This window comes from Lithobates pipiens, unplaced genomic scaffold (genome assembly GCF_037356315.1).
Source record: "Lithobates pipiens isolate NorthernLeopardFrog02 unplaced genomic scaffold, aLitPip1_a1.2 Scaffold_13, whole genome shotgun sequence".
NCBI lineage: Eukaryota > Metazoa > Chordata > Amphibia > Anura > Ranidae > Lithobates > Lithobates pipiens.
This window is the reverse complement of record NW_027507718.1, coordinates 384,789,722-384,813,037: the sequence shown is the minus strand read 5'-3', so window position 1 is coordinate 384,813,037 and position 23,316 is coordinate 384,789,722. Positions and strand designations below refer to the sequence as shown.

The 23,316-nt window shown below is 47.2% G+C and overlaps 1 protein-coding gene across 1 annotated transcript in view; it reads right to left on the bottom strand.

The window, feature by feature from the left end:
• The window catches only part of STOX2 (storkhead box 2), a 281,677-nt gene extending 260,534 nt beyond the window's left edge, over positions 1-21,143 (bottom strand). Inside the window, exon 1 of the mRNA XM_077477288.1 lies at positions 20,613-21,143. Coding sequence (XP_077333414.1) covers positions 20,613-20,946 — 334 coding nt within the window. The 5' untranslated portion in view covers positions 20,947-21,143. The remainder of the gene's footprint in view (positions 1-20,612) is intronic.
• Positions 21,144-23,316: the final 2,173 nt, after the last annotated feature.

Genomic DNA, 23,316 nt, shown 5'->3' with positions numbered 1-23,316 from the left:
CGAGCACACTCATTGCAAGGTGACTTATATATGTAGCTGCCCGCTTTATCTGCATGTTTGACTGACTCAAAAAGAACCCCATACAACTCATAGATAAGGTCTCAACTTTCAACAAACGACTTTGAAGTAAAGCTGTCATAAAAACGTGACTGACTGAGCATATTATGAAAAAAAATACACAAATGGATGGATCTCAACAGTTCCTGTAATGCCGCTTTACACACGACCGGACTTTTCGACGGACTAGGTCCGACAGTCTTCCTGACGGACTTTCGGCGGAGGTCCAACGGACTTTCTGAACGAAACGGACTTGGCCACACACAACCGGATTAAGTCCATTCGAAAGTCTGTTCATTTTGAACGTGATGACGTAAACGGGACTAAACAAGGAAGTTCAATAGCCAGTAGCCAATAGCTGCCCTTGCGTCGTATTTGGTCCGTCAGACTAGCACACAGACGAACGGTTTTCTCGATTTTTAGTCGGTCGGACTTGAGTCCGTCAGATAGATTTGAAACATGTTTTATTTCTAGGTCCGTCAGACTTTTGGGGGAAAAAAGTCAGCTGGAGCCCACACACAATCGAATTGTCTGACAGATTCCGGTCCGCCGGACAAAGTCTGCCGGAAAGTCAGAATGTGTATACGCAGCATAAGAGTACAGCTTGGCTGCCTACTACCAAATCTCCCTACTAGTCCTTCCATATGATGGCCAGCCTTACTAACCAAAAGGGAATTTCAGGAGGACCAAGCTTGAGTTTTACACCTGTAATCTCAATCGAGGTCATGTAATCTCTGTCAAAATTACATGACCTGATCGTAGTATGGCCAAAGCTCTTTTGGTTGTACTTCTATGGGGCATAGTGCACTTAGTTCTGCACTCCTGTGACCCAGACTGAGACAGAGTTTCTCCAGGTTCTGAAGGGATCCCGACAATGTCAGGATCCGCCCAGGTGCCCAACCAGCAACTGATGCAGTATGTCATCGCACAGCTGATAGCCTGAGCCAGCCTCTCCCACACCTTCTACAGTGCAGCGCACAGAGCGATGACTGGCGGTCGCTGCTCTGTGCTCAGAGTGGACTAGAGAAGTGAGTGGTTAGCGGCCTTTGATTGCTCTGTTCTCAGGGTAGAGCCGATGAGGGACAGATGCAGATGGATTTGATGAAGCATTCACCTAGGTAAGTTACGCATACACACGATCGGAATTTTCGGCCAGCAAAAGACCGATGAGAGCTTTTCATCGGAAAATGCGACCGTGTGTATGTTCCATCGGAATTTAGCTGGCCGAATTCCCGCAAAAAAATTTGATAGCATGTTCTCAATTTTGCCGATGGAAAAACTTTCTATCGGAAATTCCGATCGTGTGTGCGTAAAAACTCACGCATGCTCAAATTCAACTAAGAGATGGAATCTATTGGCTACTAGGTTTTGAACTTCCTTTTCCTAGTCCCATTGTACGTGTTGTACATCACCGTGTTCTTGGCGGTCGGCATTTGGTGTGACCGTGTGTAGGCAAGTCAGTATGAGCGGAATTCTGTCGGAATTCCAACGGGAAAACCATCAGAGCTTTTTCCGACGAGAATTACGATCGTTTGTATGCGGCATAAGGCTGCATTCACACTTCAACATTTTGAACATTTGACAGCGCAGAGGTTGAATGACAAAATGTCGAACTCGCATTTGAGATGCCATTTATTTGAATGACACCTCAAATCACAGTCTGCCACGATTGTTGTGCGATAAAATGTGCTGCAATCGTGGCAACCCGCATTGTGGGACACATGTCGCCCCAAAGTAACTCCTGAGCTATTTTTGGGCGACATGCATCCCGTGATGTGGGTTGCCGCGATTGCAGCACGTTTTATCTCGTGACAAACGTGGCAGACCTGCGAACCCCGATTTGAGGTGTCATTCAAATGAATGGCATCTCAAATGCGAGTTCCACGTTTTGTCAATCACACATCAGCGCTGTCAAATCGTAGGCAGATCTGTCCACGATTCAAAACACTGTAGTGTGAATGCAGCCCAAGTCTGCCAACAGAGAAGTGCAACTGCAAAATAGATCCCAAAAGAGGGACAAAAAGCACATTTAGACCATTGGTTGCTCTTATTCCCCCAGTTGAGAGCACATCAGATGGGGGGATAATCACCAATGCATGCGGATGATTGGAGCACATAGTAGTCCACCAATTAAGGAAACACAAGTTTGAATGTGATTACAAGTATTATTGATGAAATATCAAGTGCATGCAAGCAAATATGCACTGAAGGACAGTTTATGGACTGATTTATCACTGCATTTTCACTGATATACTTTGATTTATTGTCTTTATGCAAATCGTTTTTTTATATAGATCTAAAGAGATACTAACACGGTTTTGTTTAGGAGCATGGCACCACTTATGATTATAATTTGGCCCTCTGCATATCAGATATAGATAATTACGTCATTGCAAGTTCAACCAATTTTGGCAATAAAGGTAATTTGGCTGGAGTTTTGCTTTAAAACCTCATCCACATGGATGTACTACAGTGTACACCTATAGAAGGGCTGTGTTTGTCAGCACAGGTATTCCATGCATTTCCATGCAGGTAGTCCCATTCATATTGATTGGGACTCCGTGATTGCACGGACACAGCCCTGTGGGTTTGAGTGCATGGCCCCAAACGCACACCATCTGCGCACATTTGTGCAGGCAAACATGGCTACTACAGCGTACACCCATGTGAATGACGCCTAATGGTACATTGTAAAAATATTGTTCACAGACAACTGTATATGATTAGCTATGATTAGCTAAATAGATGAATAAGTGTACAGGACAGCTAGCACCAACTTGTTCAGCTATGTCTGCTGATAGCATCAATGAGGCATCTAGCAAAGTCTCTTTATTTGGCTGACAACGAGCAGGGTTCTTTTGTTGAGCTTTGCAATAACGCATGACGCAAGAAACACATTCCATCGCCATAATACAATGATTAAATGCAATTAACCTGTCAAACTAGCAGAATTGTAGTGTGAATTGGACATGCTTTAGTGGATTTTATCCAACAAAGATAAAATTAGTCTAGCGCCAAATACAAAATTATTAAATATATTTTATATATTTAAAAAATGTTGTAGCTTTTCTTCTCTTTTGTTAATTACAGATTATTACTTGAAAAATTTGTTTCATGACTTCATGAACAACTTGAACTGTAAAAGCTTAAACATGACCCCGTCATCAACCTGACAAGTTGGTGGTGATAGGTCACTTAGGTCTGCACGTCACACTATGGGACACGGGAAGGGGCACAGGTATTTTGGCTTTGTCGAAGAAATCATTAACACAAGTAGGGGAAAGTTCTCCTACAAAAGGAGGTACAACAACCCCTGGTGGGCAGCAACGTGCTCAGATTTCATTTTTTACTCCTGATACATACTAAATTAGTACAGATTCCTGCAGGTTTTCACTATCTCTTCAATTTAAAGTGGAAGTAAACCCTCCTATCATTTTCAGCCAAAGAAGCTGCCATCTTGACCTCTGTTTAATCTTCAACTGCCATGTTGTTGCACATGTGATCAGTTATGACACCAGCCATTGGATGGTTTAACAGTTTGGTTGAGAGCACAACCAATGTAACAGTTACATTTCTGGCATGCCGGGAATGTAACTTTTTTTAAACTGTTAATTTAATGGGTTTACTTCCACTTTAATGCAACCCACCTACCCTTTGTTTTTGTAGGGTGTTGAGCTGGACAATGGAGACAGATATTTATTAAATTATCGCATTTATAAACCTGACACTCCCTGCTACATGGAGATCTGTCCATTATCCCCAATGACTGCCATTGTTCATGCTCTTTCAAAGACTGGTAGTTAATTTCTAGGAGTGGCTTTTATTGCTTTACAAGGGTCACATACAACCCATGTTCCTGGGAAAACTGATGCCAGTTTACATAGAAACAGACTATATTCCTATGAAAATTGATGACAATTTATTTAAAACACCACCAAACGTACTAAATTCACCATAGAAATCCTAAACTTGAGAGAATGCTGGTCCCTCAAGACTAAGCTGGACACCCATGCTTGAAAACGTCTCAAAACTGCCAAGTCAGATAAGGATGAGAACAAAGACAAGGCTGGATCCCAAAGCTATAGCTATAAGCTTCCCTTTACTATAACTTTTAGGTAGTTATGGCATATTATTGTACTATTTGAATGCAATATGATATAAAGTCGAAGTCTGTTTCAAGTATTGGATTAATTCAATCAGTGTGTAAAAATGACTGTAATTTATTAAACTAAAACTCGCGATGGGAAGATACATTTTCTATAGTAACCACTTTGAAAAGTAAGAGGTTTTAAATGAACTTCTCCAAATCTTAAGTATCCAAAAACAAGTGCAAAGGCCTTTCTGTCCTATAAAATGGCATGCAAGCTTGAGTATTAGCAATGCTCCACTAGAAATGCACTCAGCTTTTAAGTCCTCTCAGGACTTGTGGACAGAGTGGCGTCAGCCCTGCCCAGTTCTCTTTGGCTGAACTACTCAAACCCACCCATGCTCTCATCTCCCAAGAGAAGATCTAGGAAGGCTAATTAGGCCCATTGTGGTAACAGTGTGCACAAGACAACTCTGAATTTCTCACCTGATCAATGTGTATTTTTCGGACTTGTCGAACAAATATAGCCAACACTTTCGACAGTAAATTTCACAGACCAAACGTTCTTTTTTTAGGTTTTCAAACACTTTAAAGGCATTAAGCAATTTTTTTTTATAAATGCACTCACATTAAGAATATTTTAAAAAATGCACATTTATTATGTTTTTCCATTGAAAACTACAAAACATTGCAACCGTGACCATTGCATCGCAGGTGCCATGTAGAGGCTCCTAAAGAATCTTCCCCCAGGTCCATACGGAGTTAAGGAACCTTTTTCATGGAGCAGGAGGAAAAAAAATGTTGGAATACAAGTGCAGGCCGTCACTGTCCTTGTGCTCTCCATTGACATTTACAAGTCCCCCTGCCACCGTGGAGGATGGGTTTTGTAGCCTTCATTTCACAGATCCCTGCAAATCAATATGTGATTGCATAAGGCCTCATGCACACGAGACGCAGATGAAACCTCTGTTAAAAAAAAGCTGAAACGCGCGTTTGGAAACGCGCGTTTTGCCGCGTTTGCATGTCGCGTTTAGACGCGTTTAGACGCGTTTATAAAGATAACATCATGTAGACCCTCCCCAAGCTCTCAAAGCATTTTTTTTAACTATTTCTGCTATTTTGATCAGAGTGAGCAGCAGCAGCATAGAGAGCAGTTGTACACTTGCATTTGCCGTGTCACTTGCCACGGCACCTGCCACAAGTTGTGGATTGTCCACTTGCCACGTCACTTGCCACAAGTTGGGGATTGTCCACTTGCCACATCACCTGCCACGTCACCTGCCACAAATTGTGGATTGTCCACTTGCCACGTCACTTGCCACATCACCTGCCACGTCACTTGCCACGAGATGTGGATTGTCCACTTTCCACGTCATCTGCCATGCCACCTGCCACAAGCTGTGGATTGTCCACTTGCCACGTCACCAGCCACATCACCTGCCACAAGTTGTGGATTGTCTACTTGCCGCGTCACTTGCCACATCACCTGCCACATCACTTGCCACGTCACCTGCCACAAGTTGTGGATTGTTCACTTGCCACGTCACCTGCCACGTCACCTGCCACAAGTTGTGGATTGTCCACTTGCCACGTCACTTGCCACAAGCTGTGGATTGTCCACTTGCCACATCACTTGCCACGTCACCTGCCACATCACTTGCCACGTCACCTGCCACAAGTTTTGGATTGTCCACTTGCCACGTCACTTGCCACGTCAGCTGCCACGTCACTTGCCACGAGATGTGGATTGTCCACTTTCCACGTCATCTGCCATGCCACCTGCCACAAGCTGTGGATTGTCCACTTGACACGTCACCAGCCACATCACCTGCCACAAGTTGTGGATTGTCCACTTGCCACGTGACTTGCCACATCACCTGCCACGTCATTTGCCACATCACCTGCCACAAGTTGTGGATTGTCTACTTGCCGCGTCACTTGCCACTTCACCTGCCACGTCACTTGCCACGTCACCTGCCACAAGTTGTGGATTGTTCACTTGCCACGTCACCTGCCACGTCACCTGCCACAAGTTGTGGATTGTCCACTTGCCACGTCACTTGCCACATGCTGTGGATTGTCCATTTGCCACATCACTTGCCACGTCACCTGCCACGTCACTTGCCACGTCACCTGCCACAAGTTTTGGATTGTCCACTTGCCACGTCAGCTGCCACGTCACTTGCCACATCACCTGCCACGTCACCTGCCACAAGTTGTGGATTGTCCACTTGCCACGTCACTTGCCACATCACCTGCCACGTCACTTGCCACGAGATGTGGATTGTCCACTTGCCATGTCACTTGCCACGTCACCTGCCACGTCACTTGCCACGTCAGCTGCCACGTCACTTGCCACAAGATGTGGATTGTCCACTTGTCACATCACCTGCCACATCACTTGCCACATCACCTGCCACAAGTTGTGGATTGTCCACTTGCCACGTCACTTGCCACATCACCTGCCACGTCACTTGCCACAAGATGTGGATTGTCCACTTTCCACGTCACCTGCCATGCCATCTGCCACAAGTTGTGGATTGTCCACTTACCACGTCACCAGCCACATCACCTGCCACAAGTTGTGGATTGTCCACTTGCCACACCACTTTCCACGTCACCTGCCACGTCACCTGCCACAAGATGTGGATTGTCCACTTGCCACGTCACCAGCCACATCACCTGCCACAAGTTGTGGATTGTCCACTTGCCACGTCCCTTGCCACGTCCCCTGCCACGTCACCTGCCACAAGTGGATTGTCCACTTGCCACATCACTTGCCACATCACCTGCCACAAGTTGTGGATTGTCCACTTGCCACGTCACCTGACACAAGTTGTGGATTGTCCACTCGCCACGTCACTTGCCACATCCCCTGCCACAAGTGGATTGTCCACTTGCCACATCACTTGCCCCATCACCTGCCACAAGTTGTGGATTGTCCACTTGCCACGTCACCTGACACAAGTTGTGGATTGTCCACTCGCCACGTCACTTGCCACATCACCTTCCACAAGTGGATTGTCCCCTGCCACAAGTGGATTGTCCACTTGCCACGTCACTTGCCACGTCACCTGCCACAAGTTATGGATTGTCCACTTGCCACGTCACATGCCAGTCACCTGCCACAAGTTGTTGATTTTCCACTTGCCACGTCACCTGCCAAGTCACTTGCCGCGTCACCTGCCAGGTCACTTGCCACGTCACCTGCCACAAGTTGTCTATTGTCCACTTGCCACGTCACATGCCAGTCACCTGCCACAAGTTGTTGATTTTCCACTTGCCACGTCACCTGCCAAGTCACTTGCCGCGTCACCTGCCAGGTCACTTGCCACGTCACCTGCCACAAGTTGTCTATTGTCCACTTTCCACGTCACTTGCCACTTCACCTGCCACGTCACTTGCCACAAGTTGTGGATTGTCCACTTGCCACATCACTTGCCACCTGCCATGTCACTTGCCACAAGTTGTGGATTGTCCACTTGCCACGTCACTTGCCACAAGTTGTGGATTGTCCACTTGCAATTGCAATTGTTTAAAATATTTTTCTAATGGTTTTTCATCATTTGCAATCATTTTTGAGATTTTTAATGTAAAAAAAAAGGTCACCTTTAAAAACGCATATAAACGCAAACGCGGCTAAACGCGGTAGCGGCGTTTTGCCGCGTTTTGCCGCGTTTTGCGTCTGAAACGCAGAAATTTTTGTTTCTGAACGCATTTTTTTGCTTCTGGAAAAACGAGATTAAACGCAACTGCATATAAACGGAAAAAAACTAGACTGTGTGCATGGACACATAGGATAACATTGAATGAGTTCAGGTGCAGTTGAAAAAACTGTCCAACTGCATCTGAACGCGCGTTTAACTGCGTCTCGTGTGCATGAGGCTTAACACAGCCACTGTTAATTCAAAAGACAAAAAAAAAAAAAAAAGAGGAGAGATGTTCCTGGAAGAAGCACCTCTCAATTCAGGCAAGTAAAAAGCTGGTTTGAGGGAGGATTCGGGAATGTGACCATGTTTTATGTTGCACCATAAATATGGGTGCAACATGAGACCTGTTCACAAAGGTGGACTATTCTTTTAAATATGCCCCCACTGATAACACTAGACAATATACACCTTGCTTTCCAACACATGTATAACACGATGCAAGCAAAAAAACTAACATGACTAATTGCAAATTATAGCTGCCCCCAGGCAACAATAAAGTTATCTGTCACCAAAAAGTAGATCAAACCAGTCTAGGCAACTGAGAAGACATGACATGTATGTCAAGTATGATCAAATTTCAGTACTGTGCTTTGAAATGACAGGTCGATTTTACAGGTCTGATCTTGTAAAAGATGGATTGGTTAGATCAGAGATCACCATTGACCACACCACACCAATCAAAGATGGGTCACCCTATCAGCTGCTTCCACTGGGCCTACATGGAATCCGTCACCTGTTCTTGGTGTTCAAGACCCTCTGGGCTGATGAAACCGAATCTACTCTCTAATCCAATGAAACCCAGGGGTCCGTGCCAAGTCATTTGTTCTTTACAAAAGGTGTACACTGATTTATAATGACAGAGCACACATAATATGCTTAGATCAGCAAGGCAATGAAACACAATACTCACACCAGCACTGTCCCAATAAAACATGAGCAGATACAACAAGTCGATGAAACAGATAGCACTACTACAATGTAGGCTTTATGCTCGAGGTAAGCTTAGTGCAAACAATCCTGCTCAGAAAACCATGTTTGTTGGCCTCTAAAATTAAAATTAAAATAATGTAAACTGAAAAAAAAAAAAAAAAAAAAGACAAAATGACCTGTACTGTGTTTAGGTCTTCATAGGGTACTCCAGACCCTATGTATGATAGAGGTCTCCAGTGATATTACAGTGGAACTTTAGCCAAATTTTTTTTTCCAAAGTAGAATCTTTCAGGTTTTACTGCAGCCTCTGGTATTGTAAGCGGGATTTGGTATTCCTCATTCTGATGACTTATCACCAGGACATAAAGTAAGGGGAAATCTAAAATTTAAGGCCCCTTTCACATGGGTGGAATCAGATTTGCTCAGCAGGGGATCTGTGCAATGATTCCCTGCTGAGCAGAGCAGGCAGATGACATGTCCATATCTGCTCAGTTTATGCAGAGAGGCCTAATGTTCACGGGACACTGAGGCAACCTTTTCTGAATGATTTTATTGACAGCTTGAAACCGGCGTTTAAAAACGCCGCCCGTTTGGCCACGTTTGCATGCCGTGTTCCCGTCTAGGAATGTTTATTTAAGATAACATCATAAGACCCTCCCAAAGCACAAAAAACTGTATTATTTAACTATTTCAGCCATTGAATGACTTGTATAGCGCTACCTATACAAACTGTCACTGGTGTCCATCTGCAGCTATTTATGCGGTCCTTTAACCTGTAGAGTCCTGACACACTTACAACATTGACATACACATACACATATTATGGCCAATTTTTCTGGACATGGTCTAATTAACCTATCAGCATGTCTTTGGAGTGTGGGAGGAAACCAGAGTACCTGGAGGAAACCCACACAGGCAGAACATGCAAACTCCAGGCAGATAGTGTTGTGGTTGGGATTTGAACCAGCAACCCTATTGCTGCTAGATGAAAGGGCTAACCACTACACCACTGTGCTGCCCTTGCCGCTATGCTGTGTGCTAACCACTACACCATTCTGTGAGACCAGAGTGAGTAGCAGCAACTGAGAGAGCAGTAGTGTGCTTGTATCTACCTCAATTTATGTGCTTTTACTATGGATCCCATAATGAGCATATGTGAGGAAATTAAAAAAGCCAGATATTAAATTTCATGCAACTATGTCTGATCAAGTCGGGGGTCAAGCTCAATGGTGGCGTCATCTGGTTCAAATCTAACAACATGTAGGTCAAATTCCAATTCTACTTTGGCTAACAACAATGCTAGTGGTGTATTGGATTGGATCATGGGCTCATTAGGGGTATATAAATGGTCTATGAAGCACTGCAAGCAATTACAAGTTTTTAAAATATTTAATATTTTTTTAGGGGGTTTTTCATCATTTGCTATAATTTTTAAGTTTTGTAATGTAAAACAAAATAGGGCACCTTTTAAAACATTTCTCTGTGGTACCATGTTTAGACGCATTTGTACATGAGGCCTAAGGCCCCTTCGTAATGATCCGCCCCGTGATGATCCGCTTGCTCAGCGGGGATCGCTCCGTTTATCCCGGCTGAGCCAGCGGATGACAGGGCGTTCCCTGCACAGTGTGCAGGGACCGCCCTGTCAGATCTCCGCTCTTCTCTATGGGGGATCAGATGAACATGGACCGTCTGTCCATGTTCATCCAATCCGCTCTGCAGATGGATAGAAAAATAGGATTTTCCTCCATCTGCAGAATTGGACCATAGCAGAGACGGACGATAGCAGGTGTCTGCGGATGAACATCCCATAGGAAGCATGTATGTCCGTATTTCATCCGCAAACGGGTGGAAGAAATACAGACATACGGTCCGCATGTGTAAAAGGGGCCTTAGGCACCTGGGAGTAAGCAAACCGGCTGTACAGTTACATCTGACTGCCCTCCGATCTGCTGGACAGAGGAGGATGGATCCCCTTCCATTATTTTTTTTTATTTTTTTTTAGGGGACCAGATCAAAATAGAGGTAGGTGGGTGTGAACAGACACAAATTAGTTTATACCTGCCGGTTCATAGGGATACATGGACCATTTGATCAGGTCTGCCTGAAAAACTGAAAGGTGGACCTGATCAGATCGGCCCGTGTAAAAAAGGGTCTCAAAGCTGTCACTGGCACAGAGGGGAAATCTCCATTGTAGACGCCGTTTCAGTGACAGCTGTCCAAGTTGGGATTTTCCTCTCACATTGTGACATTTCCTTGGACATCCTGTCAAGGATGTAGTTATAAAGAGATTCTTTAAGAACAGGAAGCTGTAGTTAAAGAATCTCTGCAATGAGAAATAGATAACTGTAAAAACCTGACAGATGTTCTAACCCTTCTACATTCAAAGGATAGAGTTCAACTCGCAAGATTACTTATTACATATGACTAATATTTAAAAATGTAATGTCCTGTAACATAAGCACAAACAGTTGCAGTACACTGAATAAGTATAATGCCGGATGGGTGAAAAAATGCAGCCCTGGAATATAAATCCTGCATGTGTCTAGGATGCTCTATCCTCCATCCACATAATGGAAATATATTGGTAGAGTAGGAATTCCCAGTGTACGAGGGGGTGTATGTGTGCGCACACATAGGCCTCATTCACACTGGGCAAATTAAAGTGTGCACCTGTGGAGGTGTTCTGTGTATCCCCATGCAGGCCGTCTAATGGATGTCAATTAGGATGCAGCAGCTGCATGGACACAGACACTATCTGCATTCAGGGCCATGCACCCGCACAGATATCAGATTGGGAGCAGCCTCTGTGTCTGTGCAGCTGGCCAAAAGTCTGTGAATGGGCTGTGTGTTTATAGTGAGAGTGTGCGTTCAGGGCCGCTCCCCTGCACCCCACACACCTGTCATATCGGGATAAGTAGCTGTGTCTGTGCATCCCCATAGACTTGAATGAGCTGGCTGAACACAGCACCTGGCATCAGAAGCCGCGTAATCACACAACCTATTCATGGACTACGGGCCTCAGTGCATATGTGAATGAGGCCTACAACTGTAAGCACCTTTAAAACCTGGTCAAACCTGGTCAACACTGCATTAGTGCTGAAAAAAAATTGAAGATGCATTTTTTATGCAGCATATTGTGGCACAACACAATAACATGATGCACAGTTAAAATGTCACTCAAAAGTAAAAAAAAAATATATATATATATATATATATATATAAGAAAAAAGTAAACAGATCAGCATTGTAACAATGCATCACGCTACCCCATACACAATGCACACTAGCAGCTGGACGCATGTGAATGAGCCCTTAGGATCATAGTGATGCGTGATCCGTTAGTGATCCGTTCTACACTTTCCTATAATGTGTGGCAGAAATGGTTTAGTGCTATATAAACAAATGAATACAATACATAAATGAATGTGACCAAATAATAAATGAACACCAATCCCTGCCAACACGTTTCTTTGATTTTCATGGAGTAGAAGAGAATGGATAGAATAGTTTTCATTGCTGTCACTAACTCCAATGAGGCGATTTCCTTCCCCATTTTAAATGCAAACACCATAAAAATAAAGGGAATATTGAACACTGGAACCTGAAAACACACACACACACATACACACACAATACAAATATCACAGAGATTTTGCCTTTTTACACTTTACTAATAAAGTGGTTTTGGTGCTTCTGTGTCTCCAATTAAGAGATTTCCCTCCACTTTTCTGTCTCGGTGACACAGTGGGGTTTATTTACTAAAGGCAAATCCACTTTGCACTACAAGTGCACTTGAAAGTGCAATCGCTGTAGATCCCTTTAGATCTGAGGTGAAGATCTGAGATGAGGGGAAGCTCTGCTGATTTCATCATCCAATCATGTGCAAGCAAAATGCTGTTTTTTTCTTTACCTTGCATGCCCCCCTTAGAGCTACAGTGACTGCATTTCCAAGTGCACTTGCAGTGCAAAGTTTATTTGTCTTTAGTAAATAACCCCCACTATTTCAGGGACAGACCTGACAGAAGTCCCTATCCTCCCCTCTATCTAAAACAAAAGAAAGTTTTGTCAGGGGTTTGGCTTTAAGGAAGTTAGCAGTAAATCTGCTGAACAATACACAACAGGACTGGGGACGAGGGAGGGCTGAGTATAAGGCCGCGTACACACGGGCGGACTGTTCGCCCAACCTTGTCCGCTGAACAGTGTTTGGGCGGACAGTCCGCTCGTGTGTGGGCTTTCAGCGGACAGTTTCAGCGGACAGTTGGACGGACAAAGTCTTTCGGAAATTCCGAAAAACTGTCCGCTGAAACTGTGTTTGAGCGAACAGTCCGCCCGTGTGTGGGCCTGTCCGCTGTACTTTCGAAATGAGCGGACTGTTCCCGCTCGGAAAGTCCGCCCATTTCGAGCGCGTGTACAGGTAGGCGGGGCCCGCGAAGGAGACGTCGCGGGCTCCGCCGCCTGGAATGGGCTTAAAGGGGAACCCCAACGCCAAAGAAAATCGGCGTGGGGGTTCCCCCAAAGTCCACACCAGACCCTTGTCCGAGCACGCTACCTGGCCGGCCAGGAAAGGGGGGCGAGCGAGCGCGCCCCCCCTCCTGAGCCGTACCAGGCCGCGTGCCCTCAACATGGGGGGGTGCCTTGGGGAAGGGGGGGCCGCGCGGCCCCCCACCCCAAAGCACCTTGTCCCCATGTTGATGAGGACAAGGGCCTCTTCCCGACAACCCTGGCCGTTGGTTGTCGGGGTCTGCGGGCGGGGGGCTTATCGGAATCCGGGAGCCCCCTTTAAGAAGGGGGCCCCCGGATACCGGCCCCCCACCCTATGTGAATGAGTATGGGGTACAATGTACCCCTACCCATTCACCTGTGAAATAAAGTACAAAAAAAAACACAACACAGGGAAAAAATATTTTATTGCACAGCTCCGGGGGTCTTCCGTCTTCGGGGGTCTTCTCGCCGGACTCCTCCGCTATCTGTGTGTAGCTCTTTTACTAGCGGAGGAGTCCGGCTTTCTTCCTCCCCGCCGCCGGCCTCTTCTCCCGACTTCGGGGGTCTTGTCCCCCTCTTCGGTTCTTCTGCCGGGCCACCGCGCCTTCTTGTAGCTCTTTTGCAGGCGGTGGCCCGGTCTTCTGTCGCCGCTGCCTTCCGTTCTTCTGTCGCCGCCTTCGGTTCTTCTGCCGGGCCACCGCGCCTTCTTGTAGCTCTTTTACAGGCGGTGGCCCGGTCTTCTGTCGCCGCTGTCGCCGTCGCCGCCTTCCGTTCTTGTTCTTCTTCTTGTTCTTCTCCAGGAGATGTTGACACGTCGCTCTCTCCGGCCGGAATGCCAGAGCCGCGCTGTGCGGTCACTTATATAGTGACAATGGGGCGGTGTCACATGGTATATGTCACATGGGTTGGTCACATGGGTTGATGTCACATGGGGACTATGACATCGTAAGGGGGCGGGGTCACCATGTGACCAACCCATGTGACATATACCATGTGACACCGCCCCATTGTCACTATATAAGTGGCAGCGGAGCGTGTCCCTGGCATTCCGGCCGGAGAGCTCTTCGAGTCAACATCTCCAGGAGAAGAAGAAGAAGAACAAGAACGGAAGGCGGCGGCGACGACAGCGGCGACAGAAGACCGGGCCACCGCCTGTAAAAGAGCTACAAGAAGGCGCGGTGGCCCGGCAGAAGAACCGAAGAGGGGGACAAGACCCCCGAAGTCGGGAGAAGAGGCCGGCGGCGGGGAGGAAGAAAGCCGGACTCCTCCGCTAGTAAAAGAGCTACACACAGATAGCGGAGGAGTCCGGCGAGAAGACCCCCGAAGACGGAAGACCCCCGGAGCTGTGCAATAAAATATTTTTTCCCTGTGTTGTGTTTTTTTTTGTACTTTATTTCACAGGTGAATGGGTAGGGGTACATTGTACCCCATACTCATTCACATAGGGTGGGGGGCCGGTATCCGGGGGCCCCCTTCTTAAAGGGGGCTCCCGGATTCCGATAAGCCCCCCGCCCGCAGACCCCGACAACCAACGGCCAGGGTTGTCGGGAAGAGGCCCTTGTCCTCATCAACATGGGGACAAGGTGCTTTGGGGTGGGGGGGCCGCGCGGTCCCCCCTTCCCCAAGGCACCCCCCATGTTGAGGGCACGCGGCCTGGTACGGCTCAGGAGGGGGGGCGCGCTCGCTCGCCCCCCTTTCCTGGCCGGCCGGGTAGCGTGCTCGGACAAGGGTCTGGTGTGGACTTTGGGGGAACCCCCACGCCGATTTTTTTCGGCGTTGGGGTTCCCCTTTAAGCCCATTCCAGGCGGCGGAGCCCGCGACGTCTCCTTCGCGGGCCCCGCCTACCTGTACACGCGCTCGAAATGGGCGGATTTGCCTCCGCCTTACGTGGGCGAGTCCGTTCATTTCAAAAGTTGAGCGGACTGTTTGGCAAACAGTTCGCTGAAACAGTCCGCTCGTGTGTGGGCAAGTCCGCTCATGCAAATTTTGAGCGGACTGTTTGCCGAAACTGTTTGACGAACAAGGTTGGGCAAACAGTCCGCGCGTGTGTACGCGGCCTAAATCATTACACCAGGCATTTCATGAATTCCATGCTTCTAGTCCATGTTTGAATAATAAGCCACCATGCAATTCAGTTCAGGGCTCATGCACATAACTCTGGGGCTGTTCAGGTGCATTTCCCCGCATTGCAGCCACAGGTGCCTCAGACATGAATGGCTTACATGGCTGTATACAGACTGCATTCTGGGTTTTACAGCTGTACGCATATGCAAGTTTTCGCAAGTATCAATGTATACCCGCATGCAGTCGCGTAGGACATTCATGTCTATCAGACAACTGTACGCTGCGCCTGCGGCTCCCAGGTGGAATGTGCCTGAACGTTACATTGCACAGCCCAAGGCATCCATGGACACGAGCCCCTAAAGTGCATCTAAGGCCAAACCTTTTTTTTTTTTTGGTTGTGTAGAGAATGATCAAGGGCCCACTCTTACCAGCAGAGTGGGCCCTTGAAAAAAAATAAAAAATAAAAAATTAAAAAAAATGTATTTCTGCAAAGCACATTCTGACACTGTAAGGCCTCGTTCACACAGGCGTACTATAGCGTATGTCCATGTGAAGGCCATGTCTTCCCTAATGGGGATCCACAGGTGTTCTGCGCATCCCCATGCAGGCAGTCCAGTCCCATTCATGTCAATTGGGATCGAGCAGCTGCATGGACACAGCCACTGTCCCCAATTTTCCATTTGTGTCGGTGTCAAATTGGGAGCAGCGTTTGTGTTCATGCAAACGCTGCATCTGAAATTGACATGAATGAGACTGCCTGCACAGGAATGTATAAAACACCTATACATTGTAGTACGCCCATGTGAACGATACCTAATGCATCATAACACACAGCAGCTCATCAGGGAAGATTTGCCGCAAAATCACATATCTGTACTATGTCATTTTGCTACAAGTGGTTGTACCGGGGTAGTGCCTACAGCTGCAGCCATCAATCACCCCAATACCATTTTTTAGAGCCGATGGTCAGCTTTTTGTGATAACAATCGATGCAGCCAAGTAGCCGCTCGATCGTTATCACAAGCTGTGGGTCCTACAGGGAGGCCCGAGCGACCACTCGGCAAGTCCGCCAGCTGGCCGGAGACCCGAGCAAAGCCGGAATCGCCATTGATTGGGTCCAGGATCTAGAAACTCGGAAGCAACGTGACAACCTCTCTCCTGGTTTACTGAAGCCTTAAAGGCGCCAGATTTTAAAAAAAAAAAGTTAGTATTCAAAACAGCCAAACTTGGCATTTTGAATGCTTACGGCCCCTTTCACAGTGGGGCGGTGCGGGCGCCTTCGGTAAAATGGCGCTATTTTTAGCGAGACGGTTTTACCCCCTCTAGTGTCCGAGAAAGAGTTAAAACCACGCAAAGAGCTGCTGCAGCAGTGCTTTGGCAGGGGTATAGCCACGCTGCCCCATTCATTTCAATGGGCAGGAGCTTTGAACGAGCGGTATACAGACCGCTCCAAAGATGCTGCTAGCAGGACTTTTTTTACCGTCCTGCCAGCGCACCGCTCCAGTATGAAAGCCCTCAGGCTTTCCCACTGGAGTGTGAGGAGCGGCTCTTTCAGTGCACTTTGCAGGTGCTATTTTTTAGCGCTGTAGCGCCTGCAAAGCGCCCCAGTGTGAAAGGGGTCTAAGATCAAAGAATGTTTACATTCCTTGTGACAGCAATAAAAGTGCTTTGAAAAAAAAAAAAAAAATGTAAAGGAACAGTGTAAAATAAAGAAAGAAAATAAATAAATAAATAAATAAATGTTTAAAGCGCCCTATCCCTCTGTGCTCACACTCCAAAGTAATTGCAAACGTAAGTCGTGCCCATAAAACAGTGTTCAAACCACACGTGAGATATCACTGCAATCGTTAGAGCAAGAGATATCACTCTAGCACAAGATCTCCTCTATAAATCTAAATGGGTAACCGGTAAAAAAAATGTGAGTACCGTACTTTGTTGCCATTCCATGAGTGTGCGCAATTTCAAAGCATGACATGTTAGCTATCTATTTACTCAGCGTAACATCATCTTTCACATTATACAAAACAAATCTGAGTAACTATACTGATTTTTATTTATTTTTTATTGATTGAAGTGTATTTTTTACAAATAAATTGTGTTTGAAAGACCGCTCCGAAAATACAGTGTGACATAAAATATATAGAATGTTTGGTGGTTCTAAGTAATTTCCTAGCAAAAAATACTGATTTTAACTTGTAAGCAACAAGTGTCAAAAATAGGCCTGGTCTTCAAGTGGTTAAAAAAAAAAAAAAAAAAAAAAACATGCATGTTAACAACGCATTGCAGCAGGAGCTTAAACATGTCTGTGTACTTTATTGTTGGAGAAGCTTTTCCACACTTTCTGCCCCGGAAGAAGGAAGGAAGTCTCTATAAAGAGAGGGGTAACCCTTCCTAGACAATTGTCACTGGAACAAGTCCCCATCTATAGAGAAGTGAATCTCCCCATCAGGAACACCTGACAGAGGAGCCAACCCTTTCAAACTGTATTGAAAACCTTCTGCTTTTATTATTTTTTAGCGCACACGTCTCTCATGTACCGCCATATGTTGTCAACTTGAAAGCAGTTTCCGTTTCCTAAACTTTACATGGAAAAAAAAAGAAGCATAATGCATTTGTGAGTTCAGGCATTGATGTGAACGAGAAGGCCTGGCTTGCAATCTCCGCTCTAATTCATTCCAAAGGTGTTGAGGTCAGGACTCTGTGCAGGTCAGTCAATTCCTCCACCCCAAACTCGATCATCCTTGTCTTTATGAACCTTCCCCTGTGCACTGGTGCGCAGTCATGTTGGAACAGGAAGAGGCCATCCCCAAAGTTCCCACAAAGTTGCGAGCATGAAATTGTCCAACATGTCTTGGTATTCTTACACCTTAAGGGCACTTTCATACTGGGGCGGGGGGCGTCAGAGGTAAAGCGCTCCTAGTTTTAGCGGCGCTTTACCGTCATTTTAGCCATGCTTTTCGGGCTCTATCAGGGTGCTTTAAACCCCCTCCAGTGGCTGAAAAAGGGTTAAACGCTCACAAAGCGCCGCTTTGGCAGCACTAGCCATTGATTCCAATGGCAGGGGTGTTTTAGGAGTGGTATATTCACCACTCTCACAAAGCTCCAAAGATGCTGCTTGCTGATCCTGCAAGAGTACTGCTCCAGTGTGAAAGCACTCAGGCTCTCATGCTGGAGCTGCAGGGGAGGCGTTTTTCAGGCACTTTTTTAAGCCCTTTAGTGCCTGAAAAACACCTCAGTGTGAAAGTAGCCTAAGAGTACCTTTCACTGAAACTAAGGGGCCATGCCCAACCCCTGAATAACAGCCCCATACCATAATCCCCCCTCCACCAAATTAATTGGACCAGTACAAAAAGCAAGGTCATAAAGACTTGGATGAGCGAGTTTTGGGTGGAGGAACTTGACTGGTCTGCACAGGGTCCTGACCTTAACAGGTCATAGAACACCTTTGGGATGAATTAGAGCAGAGACTGTGAGCCAGGCCTTCTCGTCCAACATCAGCGCCTAACCTCAAAAATGCGCTTCTGGAAGAATGGTCAAACATTCCCATAGACACTCCTAAACCTTGTGGTCTTCCCAGAAGTGTTGAAGCTGTTAGACCCCTTTCACACTGGGGCTTTTTCAAGCGCTTTAGCGTTAAAAAAAGCACCTGAAAGAAGCCTCATCTGCAATCCCAATGTGAAAGCCCGAGTGCTTTCACGCTGAGGTGCTGCAAAGAAGCTGCTTGCAGGACTTTTTTGAAGCCCTGCCAGCGCAGCGCCTCAGTGTGAAAGCACTCAGGCTTTCACATTGGGATTGCAGATGAGACTTCTTTCAGATGCTTTTTTTAACGCTAAAGCGCCTGAAAAATGCCCCAGTGTGAAAGGGGTCTTATAGCTGCAAAAGGTGGGCCAACGCAATATTGAACCATACAGACTAAGACGCCATTAAAGTTCATGTGCGTGTAAAGGAAGGTGTCCCAATACTTTTGGTAATATAGTGTATGTCTGCTCCTTCAATGCCCCTAATACCAAGTGCGATGAGTGTCCTCCATGTCTGCCCCATCAATGCCCCCCATACACAGTGAGATAGCTATTCTCCATGTCTGCCCCATCAATACCCCCATACACAGTGCGATAGGTGTTCTCCATCCATGTCTGTCCAATCAATGTCCCCATACATAGTGTGATAAGTGTTCTCCATTCATGTCTGCCCAATCAATGCCCCATACACAGTGTGATAGGTGTTCTCCATCCATGCCTGCCCAATCAATGCCCCCATACACAGTGGGATAGCTGTTCTCCATGTCTGCCCAATCAATGTCCCCATACACAGTGTGATGGGTGTTCTCCATCCATGTCTGCCCAATCAATGCCCCCATACACAGTGCGATGGGTGTTCTCCATCCATGTCTGCCCCATCAATGCCCCCATACACAGTGGGATAGCTGTTCTCCATGTCTGCCCAATCAATGTCCCCATACACAGTGTGATGGGTGTTCTCCATCCATGTCTGCCCAATCAATGCCCCCATACACAGTGCGATGGGTGTTCTCCATCCATGTCTGCCCCATCAATGCCCCCATACACAGTGTGATGGGTGTTTTCCATCAATGCCCCCCTACACAGTGTGATGGATGTTCTCCATCAACGCTGACTCATCAATGCCCCCATCCACAGTGCAATGGGTGTTCTCCATCAATGCCCCCATACACAGTGCGATGGATGTTCTCCATCAATGCCCCCATACACAGTGCGATGGATGTTTTCCATCAATGCCCCCATACACAGTGCGATGGATGTTCTCCATCAATGCCCCCATACACAGTGCGATGGATGTTCTCCATCAATGCCCCCATACACAGTGCGATGGATGTTCTCCATCAATGCCCCCATACACAGTGCGATGGATGTTCTCCATCAATGCCCCCATCCACAGTGCGATGGGTGTTCTCCATCAATGCCCCCATACACAGTGCGATGGATGTTCTCCATCAATGCCCCCATCCACAGTGCGATGGGTGTTCTCCATCAATGCCCCCATACACAGTGCGATGGATGTTCTCCAGCAATGCCCCCATCCACAGTGCGATGGGTGTTCTCCATCAATGCCCGATGGGTGTTCTCCATCAATGCCCCCATACACAGTGCGATGGATGTTCTCCATCAATGCCCCCATCCACAGTGCGATGGATGTTCACCATCAATGCCCCCATCCACGGTGCGATGGGTGTTCTCCATCAATGCCCGATGGGTGTTCTCCATCAATGCCCCCATACACAGTGCAATGGATGTCGATGATCTTACCTAGATACTTGATGTGGAACCCTGGGGGTGGTTTGAGCGATCTCCGCACCCATCCTTCTCTCAGCACCCCGAGGTGCTCCTCCTTGCCCTGGATCAGTAGGACATGTTCATCGATCCATCCCAGGAAGAAGGTCTCTGCGATGGCGGAGGTCACCCTCTTGTTCCAGAAGTGTTGCATGTTCTCGGCTTTGAAGTCGGCGAAGATCTCGTAGCCCACATGGTGGGTGTGGAGCCGGCGCTCCTCGGCCAGTCTCCCCGCGGGCTCCTTGTGACTGAGGACCACAGCCAGGGAGTGCGGAGCGATCTGCACAGCCGGCTCCATCTGGAGGGGCATGGTGACCGGACTCAGCTACACGGGACACAGCCGGTCCCTGGAGGAGAGCATGGCAGGACTGGCAACTATAATCTTCTACTAGTCATCATTCGTATGGGCGGGGGAGGGGAGCGAGCGGTGTGACATGACCCGACTCGCCATAGTGTCCGGCACTGAGCACACTGTCCCCGGACCGGGCTCACATGTCCCGGGAGGAATGTACAGGTGGCTCATACAGTGCTGATTTATGGGCACACAGACACGCCCCCAAACCTCCGCTGACAGCTGACTACCGGCGCCCCCTGCTGGCCGCTAATGCGCACAGCACCTCAGCCTGGCCTGACCTGTCCCTAGGAATCCCCTCCTTCCTCTCCTGTGTTTTCAGTGGGATTATGTCATAGAGAATGTGAAGTGTGACTTCCTCTCCTGTCACTGCAGGGAGCACCAAGCACTCATCACATAATAAATCAGATTACAATCAAAGTGTAAACTTATAGAAAATACATGAATAAGCCACAAACATTTGATTTATCCGTTTGCCAACCAAGATGGCTGCATTCGTTTTCTTGCTTTCTCCCCTCTGTTTTAACTTGGGGATCACACCTCCTGTCTTAAGCCTGGTACACACAGTACATTTTATTTATTGGCTGTGTTGATGGGAGAATCCCTCCCGCAACACTATTGTGTTCAGCCGACAGGGAGCCTTCCCCACCAGAAAAATAACAGCAGAATGGGCAGGCAAAAAAAAACAAAAAACAGGCTGGTTGTACTGAAGTTGATCAATGAATCAATGTCAATACAACCAGCCTGCCCTTGAAATGTGTCTGGCTCAGCAGGAACCGGACATATTTGGATTCATTTATGGCCGGATTTAGGGTATCTCCAGTCTGGATGGAGGAGTAACGGAGACACCATTGGACAGCACCATTGTGGAAAGGGTAGTGTTATGCCGCGTACACACGACAGGACTTAAGTCCGGCAGACTTTCGACGGAGTTCTGACGGAGTTCTGACAGAGTTCTGACAGAGTTCTGATGGACTTTCCGAATGAACGGACTTGGCCGCACACAATCACACCAAAGTCCGACGGATTCGAACATGATGACGTATGACTGGACTAGAATAAGGAAGTTCATAGCCAGTAGCCAATAGCTGCCCTAGCGTCCGTTTTAGTCCGTCAGACTAGCACACACACGAGCGGATTTCTGGGTCCGGCAGAGTTCTGGCGGAAAAATTTGAAGCATGTTCCATTTCTAAAGTCTGTCAGACTTTTGCGAATCAAAAGTCCGTTGCAGCCCACACACGATCGAATAGTCTGCCGGAATCATTCCGTCAGACTTTGGATGTTGAAAAGTCCGCTCGCGTGTACGGGGCTTTAGTTTTTATTTGGCTAACCACCAGGGCGTTCCTCATACCACTGGCTACTAACACTGGGGCACTCTTCCTCCCACTGACTACCAGGGCATTCTTTATTCTACTGACCCCCAGGTGATTCTTCCCCTCAATGACTGCAAGGACATCCTTCCTCTCAATAACCACCAGGATATTCTTCCCCTCAATGACTGCCAGGGCATTTTTCCTCCGACTGACCACCAGGGCATTCTTAGTCCTGCTGACCACTGGGCATTCTTCCTAACACTGATTGACAGGGCATTCTTAGTCTTGCTGACCACAGGGGCATTCTTCCTGCCACTGACAGCTGACACTGGGGCATTCTTTCTCTTACTGACTGCCAAAGCATTCTTCTTTCAACTCATCCCTGAGGAATTCTTCATACTGCTGACCACAGGGGTGTTCTTCCTCTCAATGACCACCAGGACATTTTTCCTCACACTGACCAGAAGGACAATCTTCTTTCCAATGACTGCTGACACTGGGCCATTCTTTCTCCCACTAACCAACCGGGCATTTTTAGTCCTGCTGACCACTGGGGCATTCTCACTCCAATTGATTACCTGGGCATTCTTCCTCCCACTGACCACCGGGGTATTTTTCTGCTCACTGACTGCTGACACCTTGACACTCATTCTCCCACTGACCACCAGTCCAGGATATTATTCCTTTTGCTGACTGCCCAGGCATTCTTCTACCCATTGACCGCTGAGGCATTCTTCCTCCCACTAACCACTGGGGTATTCTTCATTCTGCCAACCGCCGGGCATTATTTCCCTCAGTGAGCACTAGGACATTCTTTCTCACACTGACCACAAGGGTGGTCTTCCTTCCAATGACCGTTGACACTGGCATATTCTTTCTCCCACTGACTGAACATTCTTTCTCCCATTGACCACCTGGTCATTCTTTGTATGGACCCTGGGATAATCCTGCTCTGTCCTAAGTCCCACTGCCTATCTACCTCCTGAAATCTGCCTGCCACTTAACATGCACCTGT